Source organism: Drosophila busckii, chromosome 2R (genome assembly GCF_011750605.1).
Source record: "Drosophila busckii strain San Diego stock center, stock number 13000-0081.31 chromosome 2R, ASM1175060v1, whole genome shotgun sequence".
Classification (NCBI taxonomy): Eukaryota; Metazoa; Arthropoda; class Insecta; order Diptera; family Drosophilidae; genus Drosophila; species Drosophila busckii.
The window spans coordinates 261067-284981 of record NC_046605.1 but is presented as its reverse complement, the minus strand read 5'-3'; the positions used below and the strand labels follow the sequence as shown (position 1 = coordinate 284981).

General features: G+C 43.1%; 8 protein-coding genes across 11 annotated transcripts; 2 read left to right on the top strand and 6 right to left on the bottom strand.

Moving 5' to 3' along the window:
- Positions 1–492: 492 nt before the first annotated feature.
- Positions 493–3373, top strand: LOC108595456 (neurogenin-2). 2 transcript variants are annotated; one of them, XM_017980696.2, is made up of 3 exons: positions 493–1057; positions 1372–1700; positions 2929–3373. In XM_017980696.2, exons 1-3 carry the CDS (start codon positions 985–987, stop codon positions 3259–3261), a joined length of 735 nt encoding a protein of 244 aa, XP_017836185.1. In that variant the 5' UTR covers positions 493–984; the 3' UTR covers positions 3262–3373. The 2 variants fall into 2 exon arrangements, with proteins under 2 accessions (XP_017836185.1, XP_017836186.1); XM_017980697.2 differs by lacking the exon at positions 493–1057 and adding an exon at positions 1120–1201.
- A 212-nt stretch (positions 3374–3585) lies between these two features.
- LOC108596230 (probable peroxisomal acyl-coenzyme A oxidase 1) lies at positions 3586–6729 on the top strand. The gene is made up of 8 exons (XM_017981768.1): positions 3586–3893; positions 4374–4533; positions 4591–4687; positions 4751–4946; positions 5018–5930; positions 5996–6101; positions 6158–6310; positions 6369–6729. Exons 1-8 carry the CDS (start codon positions 3776–3778, stop codon positions 6627–6629), a joined length of 2004 nt encoding a protein of 667 aa, XP_017837257.1. The 5' UTR covers positions 3586–3775; the 3' UTR covers positions 6630–6729.
- LOC108596231 (dolichyl-diphosphooligosaccharide--protein glycosyltransferase subunit 2) lies at positions 6706–9137 on the bottom strand. The gene is made up of 4 exons (XM_017981769.2): positions 9021–9137; positions 8579–8817; positions 7243–8524; positions 6706–7185 (listed from the first exon to the last, which is right to left on the bottom strand). Exons 1-4 carry the CDS (start codon positions 9031–9033, stop codon positions 6809–6811), a joined length of 1911 nt encoding a protein of 636 aa, XP_017837258.1. The 5' UTR covers positions 9034–9137; the 3' UTR covers positions 6706–6808.
- A 78-nt stretch (positions 9138–9215) lies between these two features.
- LOC108596236 lies at positions 9216–9876 on the bottom strand. Its single transcript, XM_017981775.2, has 2 exons — positions 9701–9876; positions 9216–9642 (listed from the first exon to the last, which is right to left on the bottom strand). Exons 1-2 carry the CDS (start codon positions 9798–9800, stop codon positions 9344–9346), a joined length of 399 nt encoding a protein of 132 aa, XP_017837264.1. The 5' UTR covers positions 9801–9876; the 3' UTR covers positions 9216–9343.
- On the bottom strand, positions 9832–12419 carry LOC108596232. 2 transcript variants are annotated; one of them, XM_017981770.2, is made up of 2 exons: positions 11382–12419; positions 9832–11298 (listed from the first exon to the last, which is right to left on the bottom strand). In XM_017981770.2, the coding sequence occupies exons 1-2, from the start codon at positions 11917–11919 to the stop codon at positions 9929–9931; spliced, it is 1908 nt and encodes a 635-aa protein (XP_017837259.1). In that variant the 5' UTR covers positions 11920–12419; the 3' UTR covers positions 9832–9928. The 2 variants fall into 2 exon arrangements, with proteins under 2 accessions (XP_017837259.1, XP_017837260.1); XM_017981771.2 differs by having other exon boundaries at positions 9832–11321; positions 11382–11421.
- Positions 12420–12519: 100 nt separating this feature from the next.
- On the bottom strand, positions 12520–14959 carry LOC108596233 (calcium release-activated calcium channel protein 1). 2 transcript variants are annotated; one of them, XM_017981773.2, is made up of 3 exons: positions 14112–14957; positions 13800–13952; positions 12523–13331 (listed from the first exon to the last, which is right to left on the bottom strand). In XM_017981773.2, exons 1-3 carry the CDS (start codon positions 14802–14804, stop codon positions 12795–12797), a joined length of 1383 nt encoding a protein of 460 aa, XP_017837262.1. In that variant the 5' UTR covers positions 14805–14957; the 3' UTR covers positions 12523–12794. The 2 variants fall into 2 exon arrangements, with proteins under 2 accessions (XP_017837261.1, XP_017837262.1); XM_017981772.2 differs by having other exon boundaries at positions 12520–13331; positions 13800–14959.
- Positions 14960–16312: 1353 nt separating this feature from the next.
- On the bottom strand, positions 16313–17335 carry LOC108594901 (trypsin-3). Its single transcript, XM_017980039.1, has 2 exons — positions 16710–17335; positions 16313–16651 (listed from the first exon to the last, which is right to left on the bottom strand). Exons 1-2 carry the CDS (start codon positions 17301–17303, stop codon positions 16313–16315), a joined length of 933 nt encoding a protein of 310 aa, XP_017835528.1. The 5' UTR covers positions 17304–17335.
- Positions 17336–19951: 2616 nt separating this feature from the next.
- On the bottom strand, positions 19952–21095 carry LOC108596235. The gene has a single exon (XM_017981774.1). It carries the CDS (start codon positions 20938–20940, stop codon positions 20191–20193), a length of 750 nt encoding a protein of 249 aa, XP_017837263.1. The 5' UTR covers positions 20941–21095; the 3' UTR covers positions 19952–20190.
- Between the last annotated feature and the right edge of the window lie 2820 nt (positions 21096–23915).

Sequence of the window (23915 nt, the reverse complement as noted above, 5' to 3'; positions counted from 1 at the left end):
GAGAGTTGCGGTTGCATTTCTCCGAACAAAGTACGGCTCAAGTGCAATTTAATTTATGGCTTTCTCTTTGCCACTTGAGTGTAGTGTCTGTCTGCCTGACTGTCTGTGGCTGCGAAGGATTTTCCTTTCAGGAGTTTATGCTGGAAAATTCGCTTTTCTTAGAAGCAAGTCGTTGGTTTTGAATGATGAGCTATTACGAGCTGACTTGGAGAATCTCTCCAACTAAGGGTTACCCAACTAGAGTGACCTTAACTCATGTTTCAGCTTGCGCAAGCTGTGAGCAACTCAAGGCTGCGAGAAATTGCTCCAACGTTGGGCATCCGGCCGCACCTCCAACTAATCCCCACATCCGTTTAAATAAGGTCAAAGTTTATAACATTACTGACATAGAACGCATATCAAATATGACGCGCACACTACTTGGGGCACTTGGGGCATCGAAATGCTTCCGAACAATCATCAAACTATAGACAGTGATTTATGCCGGATTAGGCAACGATATCAAATTTAAGACACAGCTGCTGCCGGCTGCCCTTAGCACGCTTCAGACATCCTTCGCTTGCCCTAGGACATGCAATAGAGAGATAAACATCACAAAAGTCTCGGCACAATATGGATTCATTTTGCCGTACGTAAACACAACCGAACACAGAGAGCGCCGTGATCACAGAGCATGCCAGCTGGACCAATCTTGAGACAGTCTGTGGCAAGATCACACCATGTGTTGGGCACTCTCAGCCAATTGCAGCGGCCATAGCGCAAACAAGCACACGCCTACTGTCGACCAAAATAGGCTAAAGAGAAGCGACAATGGCGAGAGCGTAAATAGAAGGAAATTCCGGGCACTTTAGTCAGAAACATTTCAAACGTATGCCGTGGCGGTCCTCAGCGTATATAGCATTACGACAAAATTAGATGATTCTAAGTGAAAAGTGGGTGAAGTGATTGAAAATTAAGTGTAAGTGCACGTGCGAGTTTAAGGAAATGCCACGCAAAAAGCGCGCTTCGAGTCCATTGGAGCTGTATGATGATGACTTTGATGATGCCAGCTCACAAAGTAAGCATTAAAAACAAAAATCTTGAATATTTAATCCCTAAATTCGACTAAAGTTTTACAAATGTTGTTGCAACATTTTTTAAAGTTCTGTAAATATTCTTAAACGTTTCAATGTTTACTATTTTAAATATTTAGCCCGCGAAGGTAAACGCTTGAAATTGACTTTCAACATTTTTCCCATATATTGCTTCCTATTTTTTCCCTCAATTGTAAATATATGTACATAAATTTGTTGTACAAAATTGAATATGGCAAGAAGAAATGGATTTTCCCTTAAAATATATCATATAATATTTTAAATTTTGCTACTGCAGGTTCACAGCCGCCCGTGCAAAGAAATGCTGCAAATGCACGGGAGCGAATGCGTATGCGAGTCTTGTCCAGCGCTTATGGGAGATTAAAGACCAAATTGCCCAACATTCCGCCGGACACAAAGCTTTCAAAATTGGACACACTACGTTTGGCCACGCTTTACATTAAGCAGCTAATTAATGCCGTTGAGACGGGTAATGGCGGTGGTAGTCCCCATGCATTCGAGACCTTGGCAGATCCAAGGAATCGCACACCACAGTTGACAGCTTGTGCCAGCAGCTCCGCCGGCGACGCATCTTTTAGTTTTCACAATGGCGGACATGTCAACATGGTAATTGAATGCAACTGCAAAAAACTCTGGTGGTGATGTCAGTGGCACCACTTAACATTGCAACCACATACGCAACATTTAAGACTATTATTAGTGCCACATGCAGCCTGGCAGCTGGACTACGTCAATTTATGACATGCGACAGCGGGAATACCTGGCATATTCAAGCTGAGCGCAGTGGTTTCCTAAAGAAGTACGCCAGCATTTAACCCAATTAACCCGCGAAGATTTAGAATGCTAATCTCAGCGTAGCCGAGTCAGATTTTAAAGTGCTAACAGCTCTGAAAGATTTAGATGAATCATGTATGCTACATATGTATATTGATTAGATGCAAGTATGTAAATCTGGAAATAACAATTCTTTTAAAGACCTCTATCCTTTGCACTTTATGCAGTTGCTCCAAGCCTATTACTCCCACACACCTTGTATCTCTCCCTCTACCTCTGTCTGTATCTTTCTTGTTTAGTTAGAATGTGAAAATCACTTTTGTGATTTCAGTTTGTCTTGCTTTCCTGTAATCAGATACTTTTGTGAATTTCAAAAATACTAAATTTGAGTGACAGACTCACACGTAGTCTCAAAGGTGGAAGGGGGATATGAGAAGGAAGGTTATGCTTTGCATAGTGCTGCTTGTTATTTTTAAAAGATGCACGACTTTGAAGCCCAAAACAGCAAAGTGAATGACATGTAAGAATAAAAAAAAATCTGTCGCCTTGCGTATTATAATAATAATTAAAGAAAAACTGTGTTACAATAGAGCAGAGGCTGAGCATCATTGCTTATTCGTTAACGTTGGATGTGTGTAAAAAATTTAGCAGCAAATATTTGTGCTAGAGTAGCGTCTTGTGCCCATATGTTGTTAGCGTTTTGTTTGCATTTGCCAACATGGTAGCAGCACCCTAATTTATAAAAATTTCACACACACAAAACACGCACGCGTCGAAAGTGAGAGCCTCAAGATGTTGCCGCTGGCTGGGAAGCGAGGAAAACCGCGCAACCATGAGTGTCTCTTGTCTGTCTTTTGGCTGTTTATGTTTTTATAGATACGTTAATGACGTTGTTATTGTTCATCTATGAAAGCAGCTATCTAAAGAGCCACTGAAAACAATCAAAGTTGTATAAACAAACAAAGGCGCTTCTCCTTGTCGTCATATTGTTCCATTTATAGCCATGCGGTTACACCAACAATCATTAATAATTTTTTATTTTCCCTTCGAATTTTTCCAGAGCTGGCCCTTTGAGTTCCATCAGCAGCATGCTCAGAATCGTCATCCGAATCCTACATACAGCTCAAGCTCCGGATCGTCCCGCATGGATTGGCAGAACACGCCCAGCTCGAGCTATACCAAGCCTGAAAGATCTGAACACTCGCCTCCTGATGCTAGCTACACGCAATTGCAGCAGACAGATTGCCACTGGTATCAAGCAGAAATGGCCATGCAACTAGAGTCCACGCGTAATTTAAATGGCTGCTGTGCCTATGATGCAACTGGACTTGGACAACAACAGCAACAACAACAACGTGGTATAAGCATAACAACGAGTCAAACGCATTTATGATTTCATCTTATTCTTCTGCCAAATGTATTATAACAAAGTGATGAGCTCTGTATTTATTTATAAACTAGACCAAAGATTAGAACTATAATGCAATCCTTACATTTCCTGTAAATAAACGTATCTATATGTGTAATAAGCATCAAGATTTTAAATATTCCCACCTCAATTAATAAATATCTGGCAACGCCACCAGAATACATTTGTCGTGGCAGCTCTGGCGAACAGCTGACCATCAGAGAGACAACAAAAACAAAACAAACTAAACAGCACGATTAAATATAGGCATTTGAGATAAGTGAAATCTTATTTAAATACAAGTACTGTCGATTATAAAATAATTTCAAACCTCGTACATATGTTTAAAGTTCAGTGCAGCCTGAACTTGCCGATAAGAGTTGATGGCCAATCTCAACATTCTTACAAATGTTTGTTTAACTAACATACAAAAGGTTTAGTTAGTACACGCTCGCCATTCGACAAAGACGGACGCAAACGCGAATTGAGCTTAGAGAAGATGCCCGGAATGAATCCAGATATTGAGAAAGAGAGAAATACTGCCACCTTTGACCCAAAGGAGTTTACTATTTTGTGGTCGGGTGGTGAACAGCTCTACAAGGAAAAGAAAATTCTGGGTAAGTTGTAAAAACATAATAAGATCTATTTCGTTCTCTCTGTGCTCTCTGGCTCGCACTTGCTCCCTCTTGCACAGACAAAGAGTAATATTATTTATTAACTGGTTTTTGAAGCTTGCACAATAGTAATTGCAACAGCACCATGACTAAGCATAAATACTATTTGTACTTGCGTTTATAGTAAAATATTATAAATAATCGAGATAACAGTTGTACTTGTTATGCTTGAACTTGTTTAGCTACTGTGTGCTTATCAGTGATTTTTCGATTCTTGTTCATTCACACGCAATGATCTTTCACCCCCAGTTAATAGCAAATGAACTTTGCTCATTTGTTGATTTAAACAGTCGTTAAGCAATTTATAGGCAAACTATGTGCATATGTGACTGGTTTTTATGTATCAGCTTTGCTTTAATCGCTCGCTTAAAGTCCATTGAAATCGAAAATCTAGTTTGCTCAACAATTGTTTTGAACTTGCAGAGAAACTGCTACTGGACGATCCAGAGCTTGAAGATCCACAGCCCATTTCCTATTTTTCGCACAAGGAACTGTATGAGAACAGCGTGCGCAAGGCCTGCATCGTTGGTGAGAAGATACGCAAGCTACGTGCCGATGGCGAGGATGGTGTCAATACCTACAAGTAAGTTCAAAGCAAAAACATTATCTGCTCCAACTAATTTCATGTGGCTTACGACAGTGCACTGCTTGGTGGATCCTTGGGCTCAGCTATATTGAAGGAAGGCAATCCTCTGGCGCTGCACTACGTTATGTTTTTGCCAACTATTATGGGCCAAGCAAGTTTTATATTTTTAATCGTTTCAAACTATTGCCTAATGTGTTTTTTGATTGTTCTCCAGGGCACTATTGAGCAGCAGGTGGAGTGGCTAAGCAAGGCCTGGGACTGCGAGATTATAGGCACCTATGCGCAAACCGAATTGGGCCACGGCACTTTTCTGCGTGGCTTAGAGACGCGTGCGGACTACGATGCAAAGACACAGGAGTTTGTGCTCAACACGCCCACGCTCACTGCCTACAAATGGTGGCCAGGCGGATGTAAGTGCTCTTAGCCAATATATATATACGACACTATATTAATATACGACACTTAAATTTGGCTTTTGCAGTGGGACACACGGCTAATCATGCAGTGGTTGTTGCACAGTTGTATACAAAGGGAGAGTTTCGTGGTTTGGCGCCGTTTATTGTGCAGCTGCGTCACTCGGACACACATGAGCCTTTGGCCGGCATTGATATAGGCGACATCGGTACCAAGCTAGGCATGAAGGGCGTCAACAATGGCTATCTAGGATTGAAAAATGTGCGCATACCGCTCAACAACATGCTGATGAAGAACCAACAGGTGCTACCCGATGGCACTTATGTGGCTCCTAAGAACAATGTTCTCACATATGGCACAATGATGTTTGTTCGCTGTGCGATTATCCGTGATACGGCAACGGCCTTGGCCAAGGCATCAACAATTGCCACACGCTACTCGGCGGTGCGCCGCCAGAGTCCCATTGATCCCAATCAACGCGAGCCTCAGATTATGGACCACACCACACAGCAGCTGAAGCTTTTCCCACAGATTGCCAAAGCTATAGTATTCAAGGCTACCGGCGATAGCTTTTGGAATTTATACAATGTGTTGTCCGGCGAGATTGAGCAGGGCAATCTGGAGCGTCTGCCCGAGATGCACGCCAATGCGTGTTGCCTGAAAGCCCTCTGTAGCGCCGACGCCGCTGCTGGCGTCGAGACCTGTCGTCTATCATGCGGTGGTCATGGCTACATGGACTGCTCCAACTTTCCAACTATCTATGGCACCACCACGGCCATTTGCACCTATGAGGGTGAGAATACAGTGATGCTGCTGCAGACCGCGCGCTATCTGGTTAAAGTTTACGGGCATGCACTAACCGGTGAGCAGCTGGTTCCCACTGTGGCCTACATAAACGAGGCACTTAAGCTGCAAGATTTTGTCAACTTCGATGGGTCATTAGAGTGCATAGTCAAGGCATTCCAGTTCGTTGCCGCCAAGTGAGTGTTTGAAGTGCCATATTATTTAAAGTGGAACTCTTGAATTGAAAACTTGACAATTACAGCAAAGTGCGCGTGGCTTATGAACAAGTGGATCAGCGTCGTCAGCAGGGCCACAGCACCGAGATGGCAGCCAGTTTAAGTGGAGTGTTTCTTACCTCAGCTGCAGAGGTACGAATTTTTGACTCATTTAATTGCAGAGCAATCTATCTAATTTTAAATTTCAGTTGCATGGACGAGCTTTTCTGGCACAATCTGCATATACGGAGCTGTTGGCTATGTGCAAGCAAGTCTCTCCTGCGTTGGCAGATGTGCTGATGGTAGTGCTAGAGCTCTATCTGGTGGACGCCTGCCTTAATCGCATTGGCGATTTCTTGCGCGTGAGTTAGCCAATGACATTTTATTTTGGATTTTGAAAATAACTTATCTCATATAAAGTTCATCAACCTGACGGATGAAGATGTTACCAAGCTTGAGGTGCGCCTGCAGCGCTGTCTGGAACGCCTACGCCCGAATGCCGTAGCATTGGTAGATAGCTTTGACTTGCATGATCGGGTTTTGGCCTCCGCCCTAGGCGCCTATGATGGCAACGTTTATGAGCACATCTTCGAGTCGGCTCAGAAAAATCCACTCAACAAGGAGCCAGTGAATGCCTCATTCCATAAATACCTGAAGCCTTTCATGAAAGCGCATTTGTAAATCGATTCTTATGTCTTTGTATATACCACTTGTAATACTTGTATTTTTTATGCTTATGTATAATTTAATCCGTTGAAGCAATACTAATGTTTGTTTTAAAGCTTACACTAAATGCTTTATTAAAGTTTTTCTTATTTATAGTGTGGTATTTATCGCTCGCAATATGTTGTGTGCAATGCTTACGACGTGCCTGCCGAATTCTTTCCATTGCGCTGGGTGTAGAGGCGTCGTAGGACACGATTGCCACACAGGAATGTGAATATTGCGATGGGTACGAGCAGACGCAGCGTTTGGAACATGCTTAGTTGTAGCCAAAACACAAAGAATAAGGCTAGTATACCACCAAAGCCCAAATGGAAACCAATCGTGCTGGGCGACAGCGATAGATTGGAAACATTAATGCCCAATTTACCCCAGAAGACAAAGAGCAGCACGAGTGGTGTAATGCAGAGTCCAGTGAAGACGTCCGAAACAATTCGTGGCGGACGCTTGTCGGGTACACGGAACTGATGCACTATCTCAGGCAGTGGGCCACGTTTCGTACCGGGCTTGCCAACTAGAAAAACGTTTATTTTATAGTTATTTAATTTAAGATGTTCCTTTGTCAGCTTACCCTGATCCTGATTGAACTTAAGCTGCACTTCAGCCAGCAGCCAATCAAAGCTGTTGGAAAGCGAGGCATCGCCCACAGTAAGATAAACATTATATACGCCGCTTTCATAGTCAAAGTTCTTGCCTTGATTGCCCACATCCATGTCAAATTTGTAAGCCTTACTGCTATCCTGCTCGGCAACGAAAATTATCTCCTTATCGTTTTGTTTGTTCTGTAGGCGCACAAAGGCCTGATGCACCTTGATTGGCTTGCTGCTACTCTCGTCTACAAGCACTGCCTTAAGCAGTAGCTTTTGTGTGCTGTCTGCGGTGAGCTCGTCCTTCAGCTTGCTGGGATAAGTAACGCTTTGTTTGCGCATTGCAGCGCTCGAATCCGATTCGGCAATGCCGAGCTCCAAACCTTGAACTTTGACGCGACCCAGCAACTTGAATTGCAGCTTTTGTGTGTAACCGCCATCGGCAGTGATCTCTGCTTGATAGATGCCGCGCGTCGGCTTCAGGCTGCTTAGATCGGCCACATAAGTGGTCTTGTCGGACGATTTCGACAGCAGCTGCACCTTCTCCGCTAATACTACATTATTTTGTTTCAACACTACCTTGGCGTTTAAACTCTTGACAGCCGGCGAGAGTGGCTTGCCGAGTAAGTCCAACACGGCCACGTTCAGTGTGGGCGACTGTGGCTCCAACTGCCCATTGCCAATCAGTTGTATACAGATGGGCGCCACGTTAGCATTGGCTGCAATTGTCTTCAGCGCCTCGATGAGCACATGAGCGCCCTTGGCGGTCTGCACTGAGCGACGACTCAACAAATAGTTTGAAAACTTTACTGCCTGATCAGCGGTAACAGGTGTTGGCTTGTTGTAGGCCTTGGCAACGCTAAAAACACCATTTAGCAGCAGTGCGGTAATGCTGAGACCGCCCTCAAACTGCAGCATCTTGCCATCTACCTCGTCAGCCTGGACTACAGCATCCTCAATACGATTGGTAATAAAGCTGCCGCTGGCGCCAAGTTCTGTAGCTACATGGAAGGCATATCCTAAGCCACTAAGCGTGTCGTCTTTCTTCAACAGTTCCTGAAGACGTTTTACTAACTTGGCCTGATTTGCTTCATTGACCTGCACGCCGAGCGTCTTGTGCGTGGCCAAACGGTAATAGATTTCCTGCGCGCTGCCCAGCTCCAAATCGACTGACTTGTAGATCTTCGAAAGCAACGCTTCTGGCAGCTTAGTCGAGCAGCGCAGATTCCTGTTAGCGCCAACCAGATAGTAATCCTTTTCAAAGTTCTACGAGACAACAATAATTTAATAAGCTGGTAATAGGGTGACTTGCATACATACATTTAGCTTGGACTCCTCATGCAGTGTTTGAATTTTTTTGCACAGGTTTTCCTTCGTCGCAGCATCCGTGGTTTCAATATTCAGGCTGGCATAATAGACGGCCTGCAGATCGTTGGAGCTTAGTCCGTCGACAAACACTTTTTGAAGACGCGAGAGATCTTTTGTACCCAGATGACTGTCCACGGTGCGCGCGCCCCACGTCGCCACTGAAACGCTGAGCAAGCAAAGCACCGCCAAGCCTTTAAAACAGAGCACAAAAACCTTTATATTTGTATATTAATTTGGACAACTGCGCCCAACATCAGCGGTAGCGGCAGCGACGCCAGCAGACTTCGGTGCTGTCATAGAGCGAGATAGCATCACTTTTTAGCCGGCGTTTACTGACCGCACAACTGCAGTTACTGATTTTTAAGACTTTCTTCTACTATCTATTTAAACTTACCAAATTTAAACATTCTTCTAGTTTCTATAGCGCTTGATTAACGCAGCTTAATTGCTATAGGAAATTAAATAAAAAGTATTTTAATGGACTGCACGCCTGTCTTTACTTCGATATTTTTTACAGACACGTCAGCGACAGGGTTACCACACTACCGTTGTATCGGAATCATGCACGTATTATCTACAGTAACTAAGTATCGATACTATTTAAACCAGCTGGCCTGCCTATTTTATTTTCTTATTTATAACTTTGAGTCGTGCATGGAATTTTGCAAAACTAACTTAAAACGTAATGGCATAATTACATACTGCTTAAAAATTGGCTTAGGGTGCAAACTTTTCGCTGCACTGCTCCCTAGGCCCAGTCATGCTATAAATCTTTTTAAAAGTTCTGGTGGCATCGCCATCGGGATTCCAAACCGTTATGGCCGTGGTGCAATAAAGGGGATGCTTATTAATGGCCACCTCCTTGCGGTCTGCATCCTCCGGGGGCACATCCTTACAGAACTCTTCAAAATATTCAGTTTGATTGGGCTCCCAGACCTCCGGCATGGAGTTCTGACGATTGTACTCAGCAAAGATTTCCTGCCAGAGAAATTGCTCCATGCGATTGGCTCGCGTGACTGAAAGTAAAATGTGGGCGTGAATCATAACAGTAAATAGCAAGTTGATTGGACTTACTTGGCTGCTTATGCTTGTAGGGCGGTCCAAAACTACGCTGGGTCTCGGACAAATCGCTTGGACAAAACCCTCGTCCTCTTATATTTGAGCTATTATTCATTTTTTTGAGAATTAAAAATAACGTAAATAATTTATTACAGTTATGATGAGACTGTTGTGAACTGGAGCTGATGAGAATGACAATTAACAACGCCTGCTACGTTGCGAGGAAACCAAATGGAAACGTTGCTAGGCAACTGCCGGTCCGGGTTCGGTTGCGGGTGCGGGTAACGTTGATTCATCCTCCACAATCAACGACACTTGCCTGGGACGCAGTATGCAGTAGTAAACCACCATAGTGGCCAGGAAAAGCACGCCGCTATAGACAATCCATTCCCAGATGAACCCAAACCACCAAGAGCCGAACTGCTCGTTGGCATACCAAATACTGGTCATGCTTATATTCTCCGTCAGTACCAGCACTAGATACCAGCCGTACCACACACTTATGCGTTTGAAGCAGACCCGAAACTCGAGCAGCACAAATATGTAAATGTAGGCTAGCAGCAGATAGAACAGACGGTTTGACCAGCTACAGCAGCAACGCGTCTCGAGCGCCAATGCAGCCAACATTATTGCATAGTGGACGCCAACAATGATAAAGAAGGCACGTGGATAGAAAACGCAGAACATTGCCAGCGAGAGCATGCGCATAATGATGAAGGAAATCCAGCCAAAGAAGGCAACAGTGCGACCTGCAAAGTCGTCCTGCTCGATACCATTCACAAGCTTCGTAGCCCGCGGAAAGTAAAAGTCCACCACATCCTGGGGCGTCATGGGTGACTCAGTGGACGATATCAAAGGCGTGCGCTCCTCTGTCGGCTGTTCGTTCTCGGCGACGCGTGTCATAAGTAATTTTGGTGGACGTGGAACATGCTCCTTAATGTACAGCTGTGCATTGACCAACAGCATATCCTTAAATGTCTCCAGCTGCGAGAGTGGACGCGTTACAAGACGACTGTGGCGGTTATCTGACATGGTGCGTCGCAGTTCTGGTGTCACAACATTGATATGCGCTGGCAGCGCTGCTGGCGCTGTAGATGGCGGCGGGGGTGGCGCTGGTGTCTCAGGCACAGTGTCAAGCACTTCAATGTCATCCAGTTTGCTCATCGCCTGCGGCTGCAGCCGCAATTTGGGCTTTACAATGTGTAACTTGTCATCATCGGTGGCGTTGTCTGTGGCAAGCCGCGGTCTATGCATCAATGCCTGTGTTTCCAGCGTCTCCAAAGCATCGTTATCCACTTCATCATATCCGCGCACTAGCATATCATGCGTACGTGGCTCGTCGGCGACGTGTCGTGCATGGAAGTTGGCCATAATCTGTTCCGACTGCGGAAAACTGGTGGCAATTGTGCGCTCGGACTCGCGCTTGCGACGCTTGGCCTCACAACATAGTCGCTCGTTCTGCTCCAAGCGATTGCGCTGTAGCTGCACCTGCGCTGGTGTAGCCCAAGGATAATGACGCCCGACGCAACGCTGACTTTCCATACGATGATAGCTGGTGGTGATGGTGGCTAAATCAATGGCTGACCAGATCAGACACATGCCTTGCAAGGCGGCTGTAAGACAGACATGCATATTACTATAATTGCAATCCATTGTAATTGCAATTTCATTCCATTTTAGATTTGGCTGTACCCACTTGTCTCATAGCTGCGAAAGATATCCTGCTGTAGCATATAATACATCTGTAGAATAATTTGTGGTGCCGCCTGCACATATGCCTGCAGCAAAAGGTAGAGCTCAATGCTGGATGTCTCTGTGGCTTTGGCCAAGCACTGCATGCGCTCCTTATCACTGTCGGTATGGAAAAGTGCCTCAATGGCCCAAAACAAACGCTTGCTGTAACGATACACCACCAGGCACGGAAAGCAGAGCAGTTGCATCAGGGCCAAGGCGCAACCTTCATGGCTGCGCTGTTGCTTGGAGCTCATGATCAGCAAAAAGCTAAACAGCGCTGGCAGTAATAACAATATCAAAGTACCTGCCCCATAAGCTGGCTTTAATTGACGAAAGTGCTGATAGCTCAAGGCTAAATCGGTGGAGGTTTGCAGCAAGTAGAGTAATAAGCCCAAGCAACTGGGCAACACATAGGACACATAGATTCGCGTGCGGCTGCGTATCGCATAGCCAAGGATATGTGCTGGCGGATCGGCAGCATGTCCCACTTCCACGCCCATTTCAAACTCTTAAATATAACTATCCGCGTGCGATTTAACTTCAATGCTCTCCGTCGCTGGCGAAATGCGTAATCACACTGATTGCACCGCAATGAGTAAGCGCTCGCACCTTATGCTCTTAGCCAGATTGCTTATCAGTTCAGCGCATCGATTAGATAAGCAAAACTGAGTTTGACCAACGTTTGTTTATGTTTACATTCTCCCAGCCTTATAAAGTATATGCCAAAAAATTCGTCTTCACTGTTAGAACAAAAGCGTATTGGTCGAGTTCTTGTCAGTCGACTAGGAATGGGTAGTCAATGTGCAACAGCTAGACACAAATTCTAGGAGCCAAACGCATTAAATCCTCATTTTGGATAGCTCCTACGATGTGGGCGATTATTGAAATTTAAGAATTCAAAAGACCTTAATACAAGATAGACTAATTTAAGAAGCAATAGGCACAGAATTATTAGGGGAATATATTTGTATACTTACATTAGCGCATTAACTGCCAGATTGTGTTTATACAAAAATTAGAGTCTCTGTTTGTCTTTCAGTGTGTTTAATTATTGCATAGATTATAACTTTAATTCTCTTACACAAATAAATATTTGTGGCTTATATATTTAATCGGCTTGATCTCAAACACTGATCGTATATAAAGTAGTAAAAAATATGTATTTATGTATATTCATAGTTAATAGTTATATGTATATTGCGTTATGCGTATCACAATTGGCATTTACTACAATAATTCACAAACAAGTGGTTTAGTCTAACGATTTATGTCCGGCCCCCAAAGGCAATCGGGGAAGAAGGTTAGCGGGGGCCACGGGCCGCTGTGTCTTTTTGCTTTACGAGTTGCATTGAGAAGAGGGCAATATACATTTGGCTTAAACAATATCGCCAGAGGCACTATAGTTGAATCCATTGTTTCGCGCATTGTTTTGTACCTCCATGTGCTCCTGCTCCATCTGCTCCTTAAGCATTTCCAGTTCACGTATGCCGGATACAGTCACCTCGTATTTGTGCGTCACCAGCGAGCGATAAAAGTGAACGGCAAAGGCAAGGAAGATAATCATAACGGGTATCAGCACCACAACCGCTGACCACGCGGCCGTCGTGCTCAAGTCGTAAAACTTCACCCAGCACAGTATCGCTATCTCCACCAGAAACAGTATGAGTCCGAGCAGCGTCGAAAACGCCCATGCCGTCTCAATATACCAATGGAGGCGCTCGTGCGGCGACTCATGCACCAACGAGATGCTGTGCAGATTGCAGACTGTCTCAATGTTGGGCAGTATGCAGGTGCTTATCATGAGGGCCAGCATATGGACTGCCACCAGCAATGTGGTACAAATGGCAAAGGCCACTAGCATGCCAGGAGGTACTTCGGTGTCCTTATCCAGCTGCACCTCCACCATAGCGACCTGTAAATGCCACAGATATAGTAAATATGCAACGTGAGTAAATAATATGCGTGGAGCTATCAAACTATCTATCTAGTTTACAGTTAGATATTGATAACTTGATGCTAGAGATGGTAAATAATATTAAGTATATCAATAAACATATTTATTTTGATTGCTACAGACACTTACACGTATGCACATAGTTATGTTTGTCTAGTGTTGTCTAGCTGGGACGCCAATGCCCCCTTTTATTATATGCACATACATATATACATTTGTATATAATTATGTATATTATTAGCCCAATTCTTGTTTCGTATTTTGGCAACTGCTGCCGTCGCATATATGTGGTACATGTATATATCATATATAGTCAAACAATTTATGCGATTAACCTCGCCTTCTTCTTAGCCATGTGACACTCATTGTATGTGTGGGGGCAATGCTAACCTAATGGGTTTTGTTCAGTTGCAACTCTATACTCACCATGGCAAAGCCCGAGAGCAGGGCCGATGTCTTGCTGGAAGCCTTTAGTTTGGCACGGCTCAGCTGCAGCTTGCGCCACGAGAGGTAAGTGGGCGAGTGTAGATCCTCGCCAGATTGCGACATGCTGCTGCGGGCGGTTCGACGGTGGTGTGACTGAAATCGAGAGAATTGATGTTGTTCGTAGGTGCGCAATTTATATGGATAATATGCACTGGATGATGAGGATGATTTTTGTGTATGTGTCTGTATTTGAGTTTGAGGTTGAGTTTGAGTTTGAGTTTGTGTCTGTGGTATGGAAGTTGAAGCTCCTACCACTGGTAAAGGCAATGGAAGCGGCAACGGCAGCGGTAGCGATGATGCGGGCGGCGAACGCGAATGCAGCGAATTTAATGGCAAATTGCTATAGTTGAGATGGCGCGACGAACCAACAAAGCTGCTTCCACCCGAATGGATATGACGACTGAGAGGCGAATGCATTTGCTGTTGCTGTTGAATCGGTGTGGCAGCAGCGGTTGCTGCCGCTGCAAAGGGATCAACACTGGCGGCCAACTTGGCAGTCGCATGTAGAGCGCTTGCCAAGGCATAGCGTCTATTTGTCGTAGCAACAGCAGTGGGCACAATACGCCCGGATGGCAGTGTCAATGGTAAGCGCTCCCTTTCCCTATCCCTATCACGTTCGCGTGTTAAATGCGAATCAAGCGTCTCGCTGCTCTCCGTGCGCTCCGTGCATGCGGACGCGGGAGCGCTGCTGCCATCGAATGAGCTTTGCTGGTGCTGACTGAGCAGCAGACTGCTGTGGCTGAGATTGGTGCGGGCGTAGCGTAGATTCGAATACATGTTTGGTTTGCTCCGAGGCAGAGAATCTGGTAATAATTGTTGTTGCTCCTGCTCGAGTAGATGCTGCTGATGCTTTTGTTGTCGTTGTCGTTGTTGTTGTTGTTCTTGTTGTGGCAACTTTTGGCGACGCGGCGGCTTTAGCGGCACCTCACATTCATGAGCGAGCATGTGCTTTGTATTTCTTTTGATCGTTCGCCTTGCCAAATTTCACTCTCCGTCTCTCTTCCGCAGTCTCTTTTAGTTCATAAGCTGCGTATGCTCATTATGTTTATCAGTTACACATACACACATATATATATATAAATACATATATATTGCTGTATATTGAATACAAACTCTAAATTTAAATTTTTAAAATTGATGTCGAAAGTTTGAACTATGAAAGCAAATTTAAAAGCCGGCTGTGCGCGCTCTTCCCTTATCGCTCTCTCGCTCTCTGAAATTTGAGTGAGCAATTCAACGCTCAGTTCTATTGAGAATCCACTTGAGCTGTGCTCCACTCTCCACTCTCCACTCCGCTCGCGACAAGACAAAAGCTCGTTTCAGTTGGCTGGCTTTGTGCTTTCTTATTTTGCACTAGTATTGGCATTTGGTTTGTTATATTACCACATGACAATTGATCAGCAATAATCACACACACACACACACAGAGAGAGAGAGACACATACGCATATACGACAATTTTATAGCTGTGCACTTGATTTTAATTGTGAACTTGTTGGCAAATTATATTTCCTCTCTCACTCGCCAGCTTGCCCGACTTGCTCGCTCGCTCGCACTTTTAGCGTATTTAAATATTTACTTTTTATTTATAAATATTTTATAGCTTATAAACTGTGCATTGTGCACGCAATTCAGCAAGTATAATGTGTTTATTCAATCAATTTGTATGCCATGAAGAACGATAAGTGATAATTCGATTAGCTGCAGCATTTTAGGCGCCTTCCCCTTGCAATCTTAACCAATTCAGCCAACAGCAACAGCAAGAGCATTCGCTTGCTCTAGCTCTAGCGCCTTAGAGAAGCCTTACTCAATACCGTCTTGCACTTGCACTCTCTCTGTCTATCTCTCTCACGTTATTTGCGCTCTGGCCACCTCGTTGTGGGCGTGGCGTGGGGGTGGTGCTAAACGTTTAGTTAATAACTAACTGATACGAGAAACGATGCGACGACGTTGACGTTGGCTGCTAAACTGACGACGACGATGATGATGGTGCGCGTGTTATTCAAATTCGACAATCAAATCAGCAGCAGCAGCAACAGTAGCAGCAGCAGCAGCAGCAGCAGCGACGTTGGCAGCGACGGCGGCCTGCGATGACAACAATAACAACAAGAACAATAATAAGGCATATAACAAAAGACAAATCGAATAGAAATTACAAATGCCAACTAGACAAAACAAAAAGGAAACAAATTACAGGCAGGCCGACAGACAGTTAGACGGGCAGACGGAGAAATCAAAAACAAGCGACTAGCGACTAGCGACTAGTGAGTACAAAAGTGAGAGCGAGAGAAAGAGCGAGGGAGCGAGAGCTATTGCCACTTGGCGTTCGATCACACAGCTACCTGTCCGCGCGCCATTCATCAATTTTACGGGGCCTTAACCCTGAACTGCTGCTGATTCAATTTGCGTTTCCCACTTAACCCATTGTGGCCCGTACAGCGACGGGCAGACACTCAACCCGCGTCCAATATAAACAGTAGACAGAGATTGAGACTGAGACTCAGCCTAACCAAGGCAACAACAGTTGGAGCATTGTTCCGCATCGTCACCAGCAGCCAATCCAAATGCTCATAGACTCCCGTATATATGCGTAGCTGAGAGTTGTACTCCTTTTCGCTGATGCCTCTAGCAATGCCGTACAGCACTTGGTTGCAGAAGAGCGGCGCACCAGTGTCCATTAAAAATAAGCTTTGGTTTTCGTAAGCCGGCAACACACGTATGTGGCCAGTGGCGTCAATCTCTGGATCGGCGTAAACATCCTGCTGCAGCATCTCGTTGGCATAGTCAGCATGCTGTGGCAAGTGGTTGTAGTTGTAGATGTGTGGCAATGCATCAGTTTCATACACTCACCGGATGCTGACGTCCCCAGCCAATTGTCTTGCAGTTCTGGTATTTTTGCAACGCCATTGTAGGCAGGCGCACACTACGCGACAGAGGTATGCCAGGGATGATGACTCCCCTTAAATGGATCAAGGCCAGATCGCTCAATTGCTTGCGATTGTAGTTCTCATGCATATATAATTTTTTCACCAACATTGCGTTGCGCAAAGGCGGCTTGGAGGGCACAAGGCGATTGGTACCCACGACAACAACAATATCCTCTTCATCCATCGCCGCATAATGAGCGGTTCTCACTACTGCCGAGATACAATGGGCCGCAGTTAGCACCCAGCTGGAGGTGATCATTACGCCAGAGCAGTAATGATAATCCCCATGACCCCTTCGCGCACCCAACGCACGCACTGACACCGCAAATGTATGAATCTGAATTGTGTAGCTCGGGCGACCTGTCACTGGTATCATTTCTGCAGTTGGAACTGAAGCTGAAGCTGGAACTCGAGCTGCCGCTGATAGTGAAACTGTATCTGCCTCACCGACTGAGCGCACAACCCATTGACCTATGACCATGACTATAATCAATGCAAAAAAGGGCGATCTACGCATTTAACACTTTGACCAAAACTGTTTGTACATATATACTACATTTACATAATATTATTGTCTAATAAGGCTAAGCTCACTAATTCCTTATCAATCGACCGCAATGAAGCGGCTCTTGCGGCTGCTGTTGTTATCATTAATTTCATTGTTTTAAAATAATTGGCAACCATGGGTTATTGTTATATGTGGACACGCCCTAACTGCAAAAGAACTTTCGTTACAATGAATAATTGGAACGCTATAAGAACGAGGCCAATTAGGCACATAGTTCTATTTTGTCGGTGTTATCGTATGCAAACACAGACGATAAAATTTCAAAGGGTGTGTGCGTGTGCACATAGAACGAATCGTGCTGTTTGCACAAAATAAATTCGAGAATCAAATACGCACATGACGTCAGCCATAAGATCGCATTTCATTTTACAAAAAAACAACACAAATTACTTACAATCATTTCTCGGCAGGTATAGCGAAATCAATCGAATGTACATGCACATGTGTGCGATCTGGATAAACTTGAAACGGAGGTCAAGTTGAAGGCTACCGGGGAGAGTGAAACAATGAAGGCTAGCGCTGGGCGACATCGACTCGTGCAAGTCACAGGCTTTGGGCATAAGGAATATAATTGAACTAATTTTATATGCAAGTGCAGCCTTTCCACAATCATTTATATTTAACTTGTCGAGAAGCAAAGCTCATTTGCATCAGAAGCATTTCCTCATACGCTGATCGAGCTTTATTTTTGTGAGCGTGCCCTGGGCGTGACTCAAAGCAGCGCTTTCGCTCTCCAATTTAATTGGTAAGACGCGCCAGTGCGGCTTCAAAGCTTTAAACTTTCCCAGAGTGTAGTGGAGTGTAGGTGGAAGTATGTGAGTTGAAAGCAGAGTGATGAATTGAAGTGTGAGGAGAGAGATGTGAAGTTTGAACTTGAGCTTACCTTAACAGAATTCTGCGGGGCAAACGTGTGGGGCACAAAGGTGCTTAAGTTTAAGTTGCTGCCGGTTTGTCGTTGAGTGTGCAACAGTCCACTGTTTAAGGAACGAGTTCCTGTTGGAGTCGCCTGCTGTTGATTAGTTGAACTGGGCGTTAAAGTCTCTAGGCCAGTACCAACTGAACTTGATGTGGTCCATACAGACATCTTGAGCTCTGAAGGCGAATGTTGACGGCAGCTACGTACGTTTTGGAACCCATTTTGCAAGAATTAAGTATACAAAGCATTCGAAAACAAAAACACGAAACACAAAGAGTTTATGAAATACAATTGTAGATTAAGTACGTCGATGACAAGCAAATAATAGTTTTGCAGCAGTTGCACAGTTTACAAGTTACATGCTTAAATCAATAATTAAGTACAAATTGCGACACAGCGAAAAAACGTCCGCACCCGCACAAAATTAAAACAAAACAACAACAAAATAAAAAAAGGCGCAACAAGCAATGCGAAGAGTACGACTGCAATGAGTGCGAGCGAGAAAAGCTGAAGTTCAGAGTTGCACACTCACTAGGGCTACAAAAAATGGAAAGAAAACGCAGAGTTGCATTTCAGGCAAGTGTTGAAAAATGAGAGAACGAGTGCTTGCAGTTAGGTGGCAGCTCTAGAAATATATGCGCGCGCACTTTGAATTTCAACAGTGTGTGTGTGTGTGTAAGCAGATAATGCATTCTATAAAAATAGCATGTATGAAATTCTAATGATGCCATTAATCAAACGCCTACGACACTTTTTATTTAATTATTTTCAATGACACACATTTTAATTTTCTACAAGAAATTACTATTGTTGTTGCTGTTAGAAATTCTGGCTGGCCGACTGCCCACCTTGAACTTCAGTGGCTTAGTGCCGTTCGCTTGGCCTTCGCTTACAACAAATTGAAGCAGAGTCCAATCAAAAACTTATACTATATGTTTGTATATATACTTGTACGTGGATATACATATATGCGAATATACTTGTGTGTATATTTTATGCATAGAAGTTGAATTTTTGCTGTGAATTGATTTGTATAATATTAATAATAAATAGTTTTGCTGCTTGGAGGTTTTTTCGTCTCTTTGTTGGCTTTCAAGGTGTTACAACAAAATATGTAGAATTTGTTATCAGCACCTTATCAGGTTTGTGCTTTTGCATATGACGCCCTGTTTGCTTAGAAATCAAATGAAAATAAATGCATGTATATACATATATATATATATATTTTTTTAGTAAAAGTCACATTTTAAGACTGGCATGCGGAACCTTTTGCGTCTCGCACTCATATTGATCGTGATGAAGATTGAGAGACAACGAAGCAATGTCTAAATTCATACATACATACACAACAATTAAAGCCAATTAAAATCAATAAGCTATAATCCTTAAGAAACCGAGGAAGGTCTTTTGTTTTTGCTGTTGCTGTTGCTTTTGCAGAAAAATCGACAACAACGCTCAGTGCCTAGCCTCTGTTAAAGTATCTAAATAACACTTTTATATGTTTGTTTGTAGTTCATAAGGCAAATAAATTTGTTTGCTTTGGGTTTTTTTGTTGTCTCTGTTTTCATATATTTTGTTGTTGACATATTGTTTGCAGTCTATGACGCTTGTTGCTAATTTTAAATTGAAGACATCAGTGCACAAGGCTTAGACAATAAGGTATTCAAGATAAATATAGAAGTTTAAGGCAACACACATGACAGGAAAAACCTTTTATTTGGGAGATGCTTAGTAAGCTTACAACTAATGCATTTTGCTTATAGCTAATTATGTATCTACGTTTGTATAAAAGCTAAGTACGCGGCACAAATAACATCTAATGGACAAGATAAACATCACAAAACAACAGTAATAATAATAATAATAATAATAGTGTATGGAATATGGAAAATACTTTCAAGTAATTAACGATCAACGCGTTCAACGTATCGTATGAGCAATATGACCCATCGAGTTCTTACGTTGATTGTTCACCTCGAAGCGTTCCATAATTTTCGCCACAATGCTCGAGGGCGGCTGATCCGAGCTGGACGTTAAGCCTCGATAGCCCAAAGCGCTGGAGTCGGCCAGCGATCTGGCCAGCTGCAGTCGCTTTACAAACGCATCCGTATCAATGCCAGGTACCATGGAGGGCTTAAGAAAGCGCTTTGGTATGCGCGACAGCAGATCATCAGTGCCCGCTGACCCAAAGCCAAGATTGATGAGTATTGCCTCGGGATCCGGTTTTCGTGACTCCAACAAACTATCTACGCTTGAGTAACGGCTCGAATCGGATTGCATGGATACGGAGCTATCACGTAGGAGCAGCGTGCTAAAACGCTGTAGCCGTATGGACTGCGGACTCAGTTGCTCCCCCGGCGCTGAGTCGAAAGACTCCTCGTGACGCAGACGGCAGCGGCAATCGTCATGCTGCTCCAGTTGGACGTCAAAGGAGCATTCGCAGTGGGACAGGCGCAGGGGCTCATTTGAGATTGGAGGATCGGCAACATCATCCAATATAATGGACTGTTGACGCTGCAGCTTCCGTCGCTTCCGCAGCGGCTTGTTGGGTGGAAAGTTTGCGGCCAAATTTTCGCTCGAGTTGCAATTAGCTGCTACTGAAGCTGCAGTCGTTGTCTCAGTGGACTCAGCTGGCCCCACAAAATTGCTGCAGCTATGCGAGCGTTCCATGTTGTTCTATTGTTGTTGGCAAGCGTTGCAATTGGACACGCTTCCGAGATCGCAGCTTCAGTTTCAGTTGATGACGAAACGTCAAGCAACTGAGCTGATCAATATTTGTATGTATATGTATGTGTATATGTGTGAGTATTTGTTTGCGTTTTCTGTTTCTGGCAATAATTTAATTTATTTGTTATTTTTTTGTGCTTTGTTATTGTCTTTTGAATTCACACACACGCATACACACTCACACACACACGCACACATACACATGAAAAACGTGTTTCTTCGCTTTACACCTTTTTTAGTCGTTTCGTTGTGGCTTTTGCACTCTCTCGCTCTCCCTCCGTCGCTTTGTCGTTTGGTTTTAACTTTAGCTTTGACTTAATCAGTGGCAAGTTTCATTACGTTTAAGCTGTAACTTTTGTATGCACTCTGTGCTCACTTCATTTTAGCTTCAGTTTAATTATATTGATTATGAATTAAGTACAAAATTTAATCGCAGCACAGCGTTAACTGCTCGCCGCCAAGTGATCTTTAAAACTGTAAATCACTGAAACTTTCAAAAGCACAGACACAGCTCGAAAGCTCGCGCAACGCTTGGGCAGTAGAGAGATAAACAGCAAACAAGAGAGGAAAAGAGAGAGAGAAAGAAGCAGAGAGCTCTGCGCTCTGTGTTTAATTGTTTTGCGCGCATTTAATAATTTCCTTAACCCTTTTGGGAACGAATAAAATTCGGGAGACTTGAAAAGTATTTCAGCTTACCATTCTGTCTAAATAGTATACTTTTATAATAAATACGTATACGCAATAAATACGTATTCGCAAAAAATACGTATACGTAATGTATCGAAAAAACCTTTTGTTTTTTTTTACAATTTTAGAAAAGATATACACATACTTGGAGACAACAAAGGGTCGACAAAGGGTTAAGCAAAGAGCATGTCAGTCTATAAAAGTTGTAATCAAAGCACTTGCGGTTAATTCTAGAGCACTTGAGTACACTCGAAAAAGAACTCAAGTACCATAAAAATGTATTCAAATTATTGGTACCATGCACTTTTATAACTGCTTAGCGCCTATTTCTTTATACTACATATTTTAATTATTTGATATTGGACTTACCGCATCTCACTTTAACTTTATGTTTGGAAGATCAATTTTTTTATTTTTCTTAGCAATTGTATGTAGACAGCTGTTTCAAAAATATGTTAAGCACTCTTTATTGTGCAAACAAGGGGCACAAAGGGCAAGTCGTTTAAACAGCTGGCCTCATACGGAAGAATTATTGTACCCACTGTGCAGTGCTTGAGCTTGCGAAAGCTCTTTTTGCAGGTGATTGCGTGACAAGCTTTAACGGTATAAACCGAAACAAGCTTGATCTTCCTTTTCTCTCACTCTCTCTCTTTCGCGCTTGCGTGCAAATAAAATAAATAAAAATACAGATTACTTTGTTTATAAACATTGCTCTTTGAACCCCATTGCGAACTGAAAGCTAGCGACAATCATAAAAGTTGTTTACGCTTATTGTTAACAGTTCATGAAAATTTCTTGGCCCGGCCCATACGCATTGATTACATTTTGAAATGTATGCCAAGATAAAAGCCAAATGTAAATATTTGTATCTTTGGGGCTATAGTAAGCGAACATACTCATATGTACATATCACGCCGGCCATAAATATATCCAGATGATAAATTAGCTTAAATTTGTATAAATTATATAAATGTATATTTTATTCAAAAGCGAATTGTAAAATTGATGCTGTAATCAACTTGCAGTCAATTTGAGTTAAGTAATAAGCGGCAATAATTCAAACATATTTATACACTTGATCCCCCCACCTCGCTCTTTTCAGAACATGCAAATCAGACCGTGAAATTGATAGGTGAGACTACAAAGCAAATAATCACATTGAAAAATAACACCTCGCAGGCTCTGAACTTTGAATACCAGATAAACATTTAAAATAGGTTCAAACAGCGTTTGTCCAAAATGACCAATTTTAATGAATTGCAGCCCTGTTTTCTTGTCATTATAAAAAATACTCAACAAAAATTGTTTACTATGCGCAGTCATCTTAATCACAGAGATTAGCAATTAATGCACTTACTAATTGCTAAATAAATAAAATTGCTGTTCACACAGTTTGTTTATTTGTTATGAAAGGCCGATATGGGATATACACGAGATGGACACACAGATTCTCGACAACACAATTACCGTTATTATGCACAACAGAATACCTGGAAAATCTGCACATATTATATGCAATTTGATGAATGTTTATAGCTTGCGTGCCTTCACAATTGATATAGAGAATGTGTCGATGGATCCATATGGATCCGAAGGCAGCAGCTCTTGCAGCACCTTCAATTGAATATAATTGCCATTTAATTGAAGCTATAAAAACTAGCATTGAGAGAGTATGAAATGCTATAATGTGCATAATAATTGTGAACTCACTTTATATATGTTATCGATACGATCTTAAGTATTAAGTATTTAATTTATGAAGCAAATATTCTTTAAGTGTACGACTGTGCAACTGTCGTGAAACATTGTTAATTAAACTGTATGATTGAATGACTTTGAGTTCTAAGAACAGAACTTACTTGTTTGCAATCCTCTGTAAAGTTCACAGTCCCGGCTTTTCTCGTGACGCGGCGGGAATAACCAGTATTTAGCACGCTTAAGTTATTGATTGTACGGCTTGGGTCACTTTCTAAGCCGATTGAAATTCCAAAGATTGAAAATGCACTAGAGTGCATTTGACACAGATACGCTCACACCAATATAGGGCCAACGTTAAGCCACACACACAGTTACACACACATTTGGGCGCGGAAGGGGAGCCGAATAATGAGACACAACCGGCGCGCTGCGGACTGGAAATGTAAATGAAGTCTTTAACTAGAAATGTCTCTCACAAAGTTTTCACTCTTTGTTTGGGCTTTTGTTAGTGGAAGCTTTGCATGATTTGGCTT